This window comes from Bos mutus, chromosome 10 (assembly GCF_027580195.1).
Source record: "Bos mutus isolate GX-2022 chromosome 10, NWIPB_WYAK_1.1, whole genome shotgun sequence".
NCBI classification, from domain to species: domain Eukaryota; kingdom Metazoa; phylum Chordata; class Mammalia; order Artiodactyla; family Bovidae; genus Bos; species Bos mutus.
Window position 1 is genome coordinate 35,595,762 of NC_091626.1, and position 13,638 is coordinate 35,609,399.

A 13,638-nucleotide genomic window follows, 5' to 3' on the forward strand; every position below is an offset into this window, starting at 1 on the left:
TACTGGAGTTTCAGCTTCAGCATCAATCCTTCCAATAAATAATCAGGACTGATTTCCTTTAGGATGGACTGGTTTGATCTCTTGCAGTCCAAGGGACTCCCAAGAGTCTTCTCCAACACCACAGTTCAGAAACACCAATTCTTCAGCACTCAGCTTTCTTTACAGTCCAGCTCTCAGATCCATACATGACTACTGGAAAAACCATAGCCTTGACTCGATGGACCTTTGTTGGCAAAGGAATGTCTCTGCTTTTTAATATGCTGTCTAGCTTGGTCATAACTTTTCTTCCAAGGAGCAAGTGACTTTTACTTTCATGACTGCAATCACCATCTGCAGTGATTTTGGAGCCCAAGAAAATAAAGGCTCTTGCTGTTTCCATTATTTCCCCATCTATTTGCCATGAAGTGATGGGATTGGATGCCATGATCTTAGTTTTCTGAATGTTGAGCTTTAAGCCAACTTTTTCACTCTCCTCTTTCACTTTCATCAAGAGGCTCTTTAGTTCTTCTTGGCTTTCTGCCATAAGGGTGGTGTCATCTGCATATCTGAGCTTATTGATATTTCTCCTGGCAATCTTGATTCCAGCTTGTGCTTCCTCCAGCCCAGTGTTTCTCATGATGTACTACTCTGCATAGAAGTTAAATAAAAAAAAAAAAAAAAAAAAAGAAGAAGTTAAATAAGCAGGGTGACAATATACAGCTTTGATGTACTCCTTTCCCAATTTGGAACCAGTCTGTTGTTCCATGTCCAGTTCTAACTGTTGCTTCTTGGTTTGCATACAAAGTTCTCAGGAGGTAGGTCAGGTGGTCTGGAATTCCCATCTCTTTCAGAATTTTCCACAGTTTGTTGTGATCCACACAGTCAAAGGTTTGGCATAGTCAATAAAGCAGAAATAGATGTGTTTCTAGAACTCTCTTGCTTTTTCAATGATCCAGCAAATGTTGGCAATTTGATCTCTGGTTCCTCTGCCTTTTCTAAATCCAGCTTAAACATCTGGAATTTCATGGTTCATGTACTGTTGAAGCCTGACTTGGAGAATTTTGAGCATTACTTTGCTTATGTGTGAAATAACTGCAATTGTGTGGTAGTTTGAACATTCTCTGAGATTGCCTTTCTTTGGGATTGGAATGAAAACTGACCTTTTTCAGTCCTGTGGCCACTGCTCAATTTTCCACATTTGCTGGCATATTGAGTGCAGCACTTTCACAGCATCATCTTTCAGGATTTGAAATAGCTCCACTGAATTCCATTACCTCCACTAGCTTTGTTTGTAGTGATGCTTCCTAAGGCCCACATGACTTCAGACTCCAGAATGTCTGGTTCTAGGTGAGTGATCACACCATCGTGGTTATCTGGGTCATGAAGATTTTTTGGATAGTTCTTCTGTATATTCTTGCCACCTCCTCTTAATATCTTCTACTTCTGTTAGGTCCATACCATTTCTGTCCTTTATTGAGCCCATCTTTGCATGAATGTTCCCATGGTATGTCTAATTTTCTTGAAGAGATCTCTGGTCTTTCCCATTCTATTATTTTCCTCTATTTCTTTGTATTGATCACTGAGGAAGGCTTTCTTATCTCTCCTTGCTATTCTTTGGAACTCTACATTCAGATGTGTGTATCTTTCCTTTTCTCCTTTGCTTTTCACTCCTCTTCTTTTCACAGCTATTTGTAAGGCCTCCTCAGACAGCCATTTTGCTTTTTTGCATTTCTTTTTCTTGGGGATGGTCTTGATTCCTGTCTCCTGCAAAATGTCAGAAACCTCCGTCCATAGTTCTCAGGCACTCTATCAGATCTAGTCCCTTAAATCTATTTCTCACTTCCACTGTATAATCATAAGGGATTTCACTCAGGTCATACCTGAATGGTCTAGTGGTTTTCCATACTTTCTTCAATTTCAGTCTGAATTTGGCAATAAGGAGTTCATGATCTGAGCCACAGTCAGCTCCTGGTCTGTATGCCACTCACAATAGCATGAAAGCAATAAAATACTTATAAATATTTAACCAAAGAAGTGAAAGACAGTCAAACTTAAATGAAAGAAATTGAAGACACAAACAACTGTGTTCATGGATCAAAATAATCAATATTGTTAAAATGTCCAAACTATCCAAAGCTATCTATAGTCAGTGCAATCCCTATCAAGTCCTAATGACAGTTTTTTTCTCAAAATAGAACAAAAATTCTAAAATTTGTATGGAACTACAAAAGGCTCCAAATAGCCAAAGCAATCCTGAGAAAGAAAACCAAGTTGACTTCAAAGTATACTGCAAAGCTTTAGTAATCAAAACAATACAGTACTGGCATAAAACAGACACATAGTTCAAAGGAACAGACTATGGAACCTCGGCATACTCTCCCACCCCATATACTGTCAACGAATATTTGAGAAAGGACTCAAGAATATTCAGTGGGAGTCTTTTCAAAAAATTAGACTGAGGAAATTGGATAGCCATATACAGAAAAATGAAATCTATCTTATACCATTCACAAAAATTAACTTGAAATAAATACTCAAATGTAAAACCTGAAACTATATAATTTATAGAAGAAAACATAAAGAAAATGCTCCTTGACATCGGTCTTGGCAATAATTTTTTTTTTTAATATGACACCAAAAGCACAAGCAACAAAAGCAAAAATAAATGGAACTATATCAAAATGAAAAGTTCTGTACAATAAAAGAAACAATTACCAGAATGAAAAGGCAGTCTACAGAACGAGAGAAAATATTTCCAAGTCATATATCTGATGAAGGGCTAATATTCAAAATATATAGAGAACTCTTACAATTCAATAGCAAAAAATCAAACAAATCCAATTTCTAAATGGGCAAAGTAAATAAATAGATATTTTTTCCCAAAGAAGATATATGAATGGTTAACAGGTACATGAAAAGATGACCAACATCACTAATCAGGGAAATACAAATCAAAATCGCAAGGAAATATGATCTTACACCTGTTAGTATGTATATCATCAAAAAGACAAGAGACAACAAGTATTGGCAGGGATGTGGAGAAAAAGAAAGATTTGTGCACTTTTGGTGGGAATGTGAATTGGTTCAACCACTATGGAAAACAGTTCCTCAAAAAAGTAAATGCAGAACTACCACATGATTGATCCAACAATCCCATATCTGGGCATATATTTAAAGACAATGAAAACAGGATATCAAAAAGATATCTGCACTCCCATGTTTATAGGCTATTATTCACAGTAGCCAAGATACGGAAACAATTTAAGTGTCTGTCAATGGATGAAGGGATAAAGAAAATGTGGGATAAAAACACACACACACACACACACACGGGAATATTATTCAGCCATGAGAAAGATATTTTGCCATTTGTGACAACACTGATGGACACTGAGGACATTATGCTAAGAGATCAGTCAGACAGAAAAAGACAAATACTGTATATCATGTACATGTGGAATTTAAGAAACAATAGAATGGTGGTTAGCAGGGGCTGGTAGGTAAGGGAATGGAGGAGATGTTGGTCAAACGGTACAAATTTGCAGTTAGAGGATGAATAAGTTCTGGGACTCGAATGCAAAACAATGTGATTATAATTAACAGAATTATTTTATATACTTGGAAGTTGCTAAGAGACAGAATCTTAAATATTCTCACCACAAAAAAGAAATGATAATTATGTGAGGTAATGGAGGTATCAGCTAAACACCACAGTGGTAATCATACCACAATATATGTGTATCAAATTTATACATTGGATACCTGAAACTCACACAATATATAGTTGACAATGTTATATGTTAACTTCAGTGACTCAGCAGTAAAGAATCCGCCTGCAATGTAGGAGACATGGGTTCAATCCCTGGGTCAGGAAGATCCCCTGGAGGAGGGCACAGCCACCCACTCCAGTATTCTTGTCAGGAGAATCCCCATGGACAGAGGGGCCTGGCAGGCTGTGGTCCATGGGGTCGCAAAGAGTCGGACACGACTGAAGCAACTAAGCACCAACACAAGCATCAATATCTCAATTTTTAAAAAAAAGAAAGAAAAGGTTTTCCTTTAAATCGGCTTCAACCCATGGGTTTTAACACAAACGTTATGACTCACTGTGTCTCTTTCACACCTTAGTTTATGAAGAAGTCCTCTCTAATGTATCTCGAAAAGGTACTGCTGGGTGCTGACAACTTCCTCTTTAACAGAACAAGAGAAGGAGCAGCAGCTGAAGAAACACCATGATCACAGCTTGCCCTTCTCCACCCTAACTCATGTCTTTAGGAAATGCACAATGCCAGACACTAAATCCTGCACACAAGTATTTCTAGCTAATGGGCCTGAAGCTGTGCTCTCTACATCTGCACATGCCCCTCAAGTCCTGGTATGCAGGAGGTTCTAAGAGAGCATGGAGATTACAAATACAACATGACACTTCCTGGCATATTCGTCTTCTACTCACTCTTGAATACGCATGGAAATGAGAACTTCAAAATATCCCTCACCGAGGAACACCTGGCAACTAAATTTCTAAAGCTGGCAAAAAGCCCAGGGCTCCATGCCTGAAATCTCTTTCCTTCTGTGACCCAAAACAGACTCAGACAGTTGCAGCGCCAGGAGAAAAAAAGGCCCAGAGGCACACCAAAGAAGATTCCATCTGTTAGTTCTGCTGTCCCTCCTGTTACAAAGCAAGAATTGGGCACATTAATCCTATGGACCAAAGATTCTTTTCTCCTGCATTAAGATTCTTAGGAACACTTGGAAACCCTGCACTCTATAACATTTACTATTATGTATTATACTTTATAACTTTACATTATTTCAGATCATAATTCACTCATGTCCACGGAAGTTACACGATTGCCCAAAGCTTTGGGTCTGAAGATAAGTTTACCTCCTCCCAGTGGTAACTCGGAATCTCAGAGTTATGGAATGTTAGAACTAGAAGGGACCTCAGAGATCATCTGCTTCAACAACTTCATTGTATATGTCTACAAAATCAGCAAAAGGACAGTGACAATCTTAGTAACAGAAGCAATGGAAATACTCTCTATTCTTGAATAGTCACTCTGAATTTATGGCCTCATTTTTCTCAAGACTGTGATTTCTTTACGCTCTCCTCTTCACAAGACTACACTTTTAATTTCTGATATTAAAAAGAACTTTTAAAAAAATTTTCTCTATCCCTAGTTTGGCTACTGATTAATATTAGTCATTTCTTATCTTTATTAAGTTATGTTAACACAGCCAATTATAAATACAATGCTTTTCTTTACTATTTGTCAACAATCAAGCAATACAGTAATGCACAGTAAAATTAGCTCAAATTTCATGTGCATGTCACAGTCAACTGAATTGTATTTGGCAATGGATATTTTCCAAGGAGCAGAAATGACTAAATTTTACAAAATAAAACTCCAGCTTGAGAAATACAAGCCAGTACAAAGAAATTGCAGAAGCACAATTGAAAAATCAAGATTTTAGAAGAATATGCTAACCTTAAAATTTTTCCTAAGTAGGGGAAGAAAAGAGTTATCTAACAGAACCCCTGTTTCCTACTGTGATCTAAATATATATTCTCTTCAAGCCAAAAGATTTAGAGTAAAAAGTTTTACACTTCCTAGAAAACTCGTGTGATCTGTGGACTAATCCTATATGATAAAATTGTTCCAAGTATGAAATATATGGTATAGATCCCTAGCTGCATTGCAAATGCTTTGGCATGCAGATTTTTCCCCATATTTTAATGAAAACCAGATTTATTTATAAGTTGCTTTAATTTCATTCTTGAACGGAATGGAACAAGAGTATCATATGTTCTGAATTAGGATCTTACTCACATCCCATATCAATTATGTAACTCAAATGCAAGACAACTTAATTGTGTCAATCATATTCTGCTGACAAGATCATTAAATGTTAACATAGAGCTTCCAAGTTATAACAGCCATAGATTTTTTTAAATGTTACTCTATGAAAAATATAGATGCCTCATAAAAGTTTGGTATAAGTATTAAATAGCTTCTGACTTCTAATAATAATTTTTGAAATTAGAATATTATAAAAGTAGTTTCTTTTTGATAACATCTTTATAAAGGTTTATTTTTCACAAAGGTACATCAAATCTCACATATAACACAGAACATAAGCACAACTGAAAATTCTTAACTGCAATTTATTGTAACTCAAAACCTAAAAGTACACCAATATTATATTGATCTCACAGAAGAAATACTGCTCTGTAACTCTACCTGGAAATAAACTGTGCTAGGTAGTCAAATCAATTACCATAACATTTATTTCTTAATTATTTCATAGTATTAAACTTTTTTCATAGTATTAAAATTTAAAGACATGATTTATCTGCATTCTAACCAATTAATATAATTAGTCACTTTCTAATGCTTTTCAAAACTTTGAAATCCAAAATAAGTGAATATATATTACATTTAAAACAAGATGAGCAATTTTAAAACATCGTTAACAGATGTTGCAAACTGTTCACAGTATTTTGAAGTATATACAGCTTTAAAAATTCATTTCTGATGCAAAAATAACTGATCAATTTTCTTCTAATATGAATAAGATGGGAGTTACTTTTTATTTCCTTCTTTAAACAAATTAGAGAAAATAAGAAAATGACAACTAACTTAAAATGACACTATGGTAAAAGTATCACTTTTAAAGAAAGAAGACCTAAGTTTTAATAGCAATTCTGTCACATACTACCTTAATTATTTCCAAAACTTTATATGTATTTTTGTCCCTCTTCTTTCCGCAAAGACATATGACATAAAAAAAGTAAATAGAAGTAACCAAATTCAGGATCAAGAAAAAGGAGAACACATGTGACAACTATTAAGATTAACACAGTTAATGCAATACATTCAAATTTGACTTTGACCTTTCTGGCAGTTAGAGCAAATAGGGAAAAGCCACCTTTATACAGTCATTATTATTGCAATTTCTTTTTAAAAATTGAGTTGTAACTGACATACAACATTATGGAGTTGCTTGATTTCCCACACTTACATTATGCTATCAGCTTACAAAAGCATGTATATGTATCATATCTTACTCGGTCATCCCAACAACTTTGTGAAGAAGGCAATACCAGTACCACCATTACACCAGATAAAGAAACCTCAGGCTCAAAATTAAGTTATACGGCCAAAGAAGTTAAATTAATTTCCTGAGATTACTGAATATGAAATGAATAGAACACATGTTTCCTTACTCTTAGCCTAACATTCTTCATTTTACCTCTTACTGCCTTGAGTTTCTTAGCACTAAGTTATAATGGAAATTTATGGCATAGAATTTTTTGAGTAATAGAAGTTGTCCTCATTATTTTTTACAGCACATGTAAAAGCAAATTTTACATAGGTGTGTCATTTAGCAATTGTTTATCAAAATAAGAGCATAAAACTTAAAACTAGATAAAGCTACAGATAAAACAAGGTAGCTCTAAGTATCAAATGTGACAATGAATATGGAAACTTTGTCAACTGTAAAGTACTACACAAAAGCACATCTTCCAATGATGAAAAATCGGTAAGGACTTCTCCTTACCTTTTTATCAATCACAGTTCCTATTCAGACCTAAACTATATCATATTTTTCTTATAAATATGTATTTGTAGTTGTCTAAGTAGAATTCTTTCATGGAAGCCAACTTGTAAAAGCTAAAACTCAATTTTGAAAACTTGCCCTGCAATCCAGAAGAAGTTGGAACAAAATATTGGAGCAAAACAACCAAATATTTAAATCAAAAAGTCTGATGGGTTTTGGTGTTGTGATTTAGAAATTATATGAATTAATTTGATGACAATTAAAAGGATTCATTTAGCCCTTTCAAGTTTGTTTTTCTCAAAATTTCATGTTATATATAGTAAGAGGAAAAGTATAATTAATTTGGACTTTTTCCTCATAAAAAAAGATGAATTAATAGTCTTTAGAACCCAGTGTTTTTATAAAAAAAAAAAAAGGGCAGTATAACATGGTTTAGTATTATATATAATATTGTTAAAAACAGGAAATGAAACAATTTTTTTCCAATAATGCTTTATAACAGGATTTTACATAAGTCTGCTGTAACTTTATCACTCTGATTTCTCTTTATCACTGTGGTTTGCTGAAAAGTGACAGCAGGATTATCTGCTCCCTCCTTTAAGACCTTTACCGTCAGTGCTTTCAGCCTCCCTGCTCCTCCAGCCAACATTTCATATCCAGAAATTTCTCCTCCACTCTTCTCTAAAAGCTGGCTCATACTTGTCCTGCTCTTTCGTACCCCCATGGAAAGCAGGGATTGCCATTGGCCTGTCAGAGGGTTCACAGACCATTGTTCTGAACATAATGGTTACCACCAGCGGTCTGCAGGGGTTCCTTCTCTAGGACCACTGTCTCCACATAACTTTGTAAGTGTCTTGAGGGCAGGAACTACATTTACCTTATTTCCCACAAGGGCTTAATAGATATTTATTGAATTAATAAATAAATGAATACAATGTGAAATACTTTTTCTTACCCACTGTAGTCTCCAGATAAAAATTCTGATATAGTAGCAGGAAGTTCTGTTTTAATGATTAAAAGATAAGATGACATAGCTGCAGACAGAATAAAAAGAGTTCCTATTAGAATCCTATAACTTTTAACCATTTACAGAATAATCTTATTTAGAAACACGGATACCGATTTGGGATATGACAGCATGTGGAAGATTAATTCATACTGCACTGTCCTCAAAGAAAGATACATACCAGGAACGGAGATAAATAAAGACAAATAATTAATATTCTTTGTAGAGAAGAATAATTGGTAAGCTCATTAGGTATCTTTTGTTTACATTTCAAGTTCAAGGCAAAAGATTTAGGTAAGAGAAAGGTTCTTGATTACAACCCACTTAGAAACAAAATTTTGCTTGTGTGTGTGCATGTGTACATGTGTGCTCAGTCATATCTGACTCTTTGGGACCCCATGGACTTTGTAGCCCACCAAACTCTTCTGTCCATGGAAACTTTCCAGGCAAGAATACTGGAGTGGGTTGTTATTTCCTAGTCCAGGGGATCTTCCCGTGAAGCTAGACAAAAACTCTTAATGCTATCTCCCAGTACAAGGCATTAGAGTTTAGTTTAGCAACAACTGATAGAGAAATAAGAGATAAATAAGTATAGCTAATAAATCTGATTATTTGTTTTTATTAGAGAGAGACCTCCCCCCAGTAGTCTCACTTCTCCTCTTTCTCTGCTACTGTCCTTCCACACACACTGTGGACTCATGCTATTATAAAACAAAAGCAAAATGCAAAATGAGTTACATTTTAAATTGCTCTCCAAAACAGATTAGAAAAGATCCAATTGAAATTATTAAGCACATTAAAGGGACAAAACTTACAATTATTATTCTGTTTTATTAACAGGGCTCCTTTATATTATGTAAACAAAACCCAAAGTTAGCATTACTTCTCACACTCTATCAGACAGGATCCAAGAAATAACCTGCTTTTACAGCATTTTAATAATGATCCTATTTCTGGTGTAGCTATTAAAAAACAAAAAACCTCACATCTTATAAACCTTCCATCCCACACTGGGAAATGTTTTCATATGGTTACAGAATAGAGAACTCATTTATATGTAAATACTTGAGCTTAAACTTAAATGCTTAAGTAACTACAGAAACCCAGATGATTTGGAGTCAGTTTAACAGAGTAATAATCTCTGTTTCCCCTAGAGATTAAGTATATATTTAAAAAGAGCCAACAAGTATATGTCCATGAAGAATAGAGAGCACTCTGTGTGCATGTTAATTTTATTACTTATTTATATTTCAGGAAACATTTCACTTTCTCCTTGGACCTACAAAAACCAAGAACATAAATGAATGCCAAGTCTGAATGGCAAAAATCTGAGGAAAAACTGATTGAAAAGCTCCAAGAGTTTTAAAAAAAGAATGTATGTTTTTCAACCAACAAATTTAAAAGTAGCTGAGCTTCACAATTAGTACAGTGCTGCGTGACTGCTCAACCCTGGGGGAAAAAGGTTATATACTAGTTTGTGTATACGTTTATATGAAGATAGGCAATGCTTACACATATAAACACATACACTCTTTCTCATTTTTTAAAAAAAATAAAACAACATGTACCTATGGCAAAGTAAAATTTAGAACACTTAATGGTCACTTCTCTTCAGTGAAAATACACATATTCACACTTTCCAGTTTATGACTATTTCTTTTTTTCCCAGCGGAAGTACAGCTGTTGAAATAAAGTCTTTTAGTCAGCAGAAGTACAGCACGTTTCTTCAAATGCTTTGTTAGTTATGGGACATCACAATTAATTGTATGTGGAAAGATATTCTAAGTCATTCATATTCTCATATGGAAAAATGCTACCAGTTTGGTACAGAACGGAAGGAAGGTTTAGATTAACCTTCTCCACTCAAGAATTTGGGGGTCTTTGTTTGTAATACTTTATCTATTCCAAAGAATCATACACATATGGTGTGATGATGAAAATCATGAACTGAATTTTCTGAAACTGGCCTAGGGCTACTTAAATATATCTTGCAAGGAAAAAAAAAAAAAAAGACAAAAGTACCTTTAAAACAAGGAATGCAGACTTCCTACACAATGTAATTTATTATCTGTCCATCAGTCTTTCTTGCTTGGATTAATCCAATACCACATGCTTTACTAAGGTTTCAGACATTCATCTCTTTCAGTAATTTTCTATTATTTCTTTTAGATCTTTAGTTGTAAAAAGCTGCAATGAATATGAGATCCTATTTCTTCCTAATATACAATCTGTCATTCTTCCCAGAATTTCTATTAGCCCCTGGCTAATCATTTGATCACATTTATCCTCTGTTGTAGCCTTAACTCTTTCATTTTCAAACGAGAGTCCTATTTCATTAGATTCCAGTCTGGAGAATCATGTATATTTCAAGAAATATGAACTCATAAAACATATGTTTCTCTCTCAAAAAGAGTCTCAGCATACAAGATATAAATATAACAAAACATGTAAAATATTGCTCCTTTCTTAGAGAATGCGGGTGTTTGTTTTAAGAGCTACAAAACCACTCATGTAGGGGGGAAACTCTACTGACGAAACAAAGAAAGATACCACTCTTTCTACTGTATATATTATTTTTCCCTAACCACAAGTAAACTTTCATGCAAGGATTGGCACCTTAACATATTATAAATATACGTTAAGTTACGAATACATCTTAATTAGATTTACATAAAAAGAATAATCAGCTCAATAAAATAAAGTGGAAAAGCTTCAAAAATATAAAATCAATAGGAATGCTTATGTATCCATTGTTTTTTCCAGTGGCTTCCCTGATAGCTCAGTTGGTAAAGAATCCGCCTGCAATGCTCCAAAAGTTGCCTGTCATACCTTTCATCTCATGTGTTCTATTAATAGCATAAGGAAGTGTTTAAGGACTTATCTTACAGGCAGGTCATAAGCAAGAATTTGTAAATGATTTTTGCTGACATAGATACACAGCATGGACTCCTAATACGACACACACCATGTTGTCCTCTAAATAATAGCTGGAGCGGGGTCATCCACAAAAGCCATGGTTGTAGTTAAGTGGTTCTGGCCTCCATACCACCAAAGCCAGAATTAGGGCTAGAAGACATACGTTAGTGACAGGTATTCAGCCATTATAAATCATTTAGTTTCACCACATTAACTAAATAGCTATTCTTTTCTCCCTCATTTTAAACCTAACTAATAGAACTCATTTAATAGAAACTGCCCTAGGAAGGAAATAAAAAATCTGTCAACTTAATCAAAACACAGGAGTTGAAAGTATTTTATACAAACCATGAGGAGAAGCAACTGTACATTAAGAAAAGACTAAAATAGGGTAAAATTTGATTAGGCAATAGCAAGTGGAAAGGTATTAATATTGTTTGATCTAATCATAAAGAGAAACACATGAGTTGGGAGCATAGAGGCTGAGGGGAGAGATGTAAAAAACACAAAAGGGGAAGTGGTTCGGAAGAGGAGAATTAACAAGAAGAGCAACATTGGGGCGGGGGCTTAGGATGCCTATTCCAAGTGATTTACAGGTTACTTTCTCCTTTACATTTATTTCTTCACCACAAACCTATGAGGCAGATATTCTTTATTTCACAAATGAGGAAATGGAGACTCAGAGAGTTAACTTGCCCAGTGGAAACAGCCCGTCTGGCTTGAGAAATCTACTCTATTAACTGTTACACTATGAGAAAGTGCAGAGAAGAAAAGTGAAGAAGAAATCCACCACAGCAAAGAAAAATAAGAAAGGTCTACCAAAAGGAGCACTCCCCAGAATTATTCTTTTTTCATCACCATTTAAACAATAAATTGTTTCTGAAAGCTGAGTTTCACAGTTGCATTCAAAGAAAACAAAAGAATTTCTGTAACAATAAGAAGCGCTAAAAACACTTAAAATGTTCGTTTCACTTTGACCTGTATTTTCATTTCAGTTTTATAGCTGGTTTGGTAAAGTGATTAGTCAACATGCCTCAGACAAGCTAAAGGATCTCATGATAGGACTCTACTGGATTTACCATGATGATTCTATTTTATCTACAGCTATTATTGTAGTTCAGAAGAGAAAGTTTCCTATTCTTACATATCTGAGATATTAACACTACCCTGCAATTGAAAAAAATATATAACAAAAATCAATCCCTCTTCCCACAAATCCTTGTTCTCTCATAGGCTACTCTTCCCAGCACTCCTCAAAAAAAGCAAAAGAGAAGACAAATTGGAGTTTGGAGACTTCAACTGGAGTTTGGACCTAAGAAACCATAAGTTTACAAAAATAATTATCCTTTTTGTTAAACATTTAAAATACATGTATGAAGGTTTAGATTGCACAGCTCTATTTTTAAGACAGAATTCGGTTTTTCAGCACTTGGGAAAAGTTCAGCAACTTCTTCAAGGATTAGTCAGCCAGTTCTACACAGATGAACTGCGGGAGGAAATAACAAGTTTGCCTTTCCTTCTAAAAGAGATTCAATTTTACTTCAAACATGTTTTCAGTCATGGATAGCAACTGGTTTATTCTATTCAGTGTGTCTTATTAACCTGGCATTCCTACTAAATGTCCAAATACCACTGAAAGGCTATTCCCGCTCAACACAGGGTACAACAGAACCTCTCGTTTTTAAAAAGGATTTAAAAAAAAATTTGAAAACAGGGTCATTTTCCTACTTTGTGTACAAATGGAAATAAAAAATATATGGAGGAACTTTTCCCTTCAATAACCCTAGGAAAATATACATATTTGTTTTATCATCTATCAAGATCTTAAACTTGAATAAAAACTGACCAGAATATTTACTGTTCTGAAAACCCTATAATTAAACTTCAATAAAACTTTTTATTAAGAAATCCATTATTTTCAAAAACATTTTAAAAATTACACGTATGGAGAAGGAAATGGCAACCCACTCCAGTGTTCTTGCCTGGAGAATCCCAGGGACGGGGGAGCCTAGTGGGCTTCCATCTATGGGGTCTCACAGAGTCGGACACAACTGAAGCGACTTAGCAGCAGCAGCAGCAGCAGCATTTTGTTCCATCTGTGGCTCCTACTTTGTCTTCCCTATTCTGAGTATGGGCAGTGAGTGTTTCTCTCTTCCTAATAGTAGCCTTGTAAC

General features: G+C 34.8%; 1 protein-coding gene across 1 annotated transcript in view; it reads right to left on the minus strand.

Annotated features, from left to right (window-relative positions):
• The window catches only part of SLC38A6 (solute carrier family 38 member 6), a 70,118-nt gene that overhangs the window by 23,758 nt on the left and 32,722 nt on the right, over positions 1–13,638 (minus strand). The window contains exon 6 of the mRNA XM_005890690.2: positions 8,498–8,576. Within this exon, the coding sequence (XP_005890752.1) occupies positions 8,498–8,576 (79 nt within the window). The remainder of the gene's footprint in view (positions 1–8,497; positions 8,577–13,638) is intronic.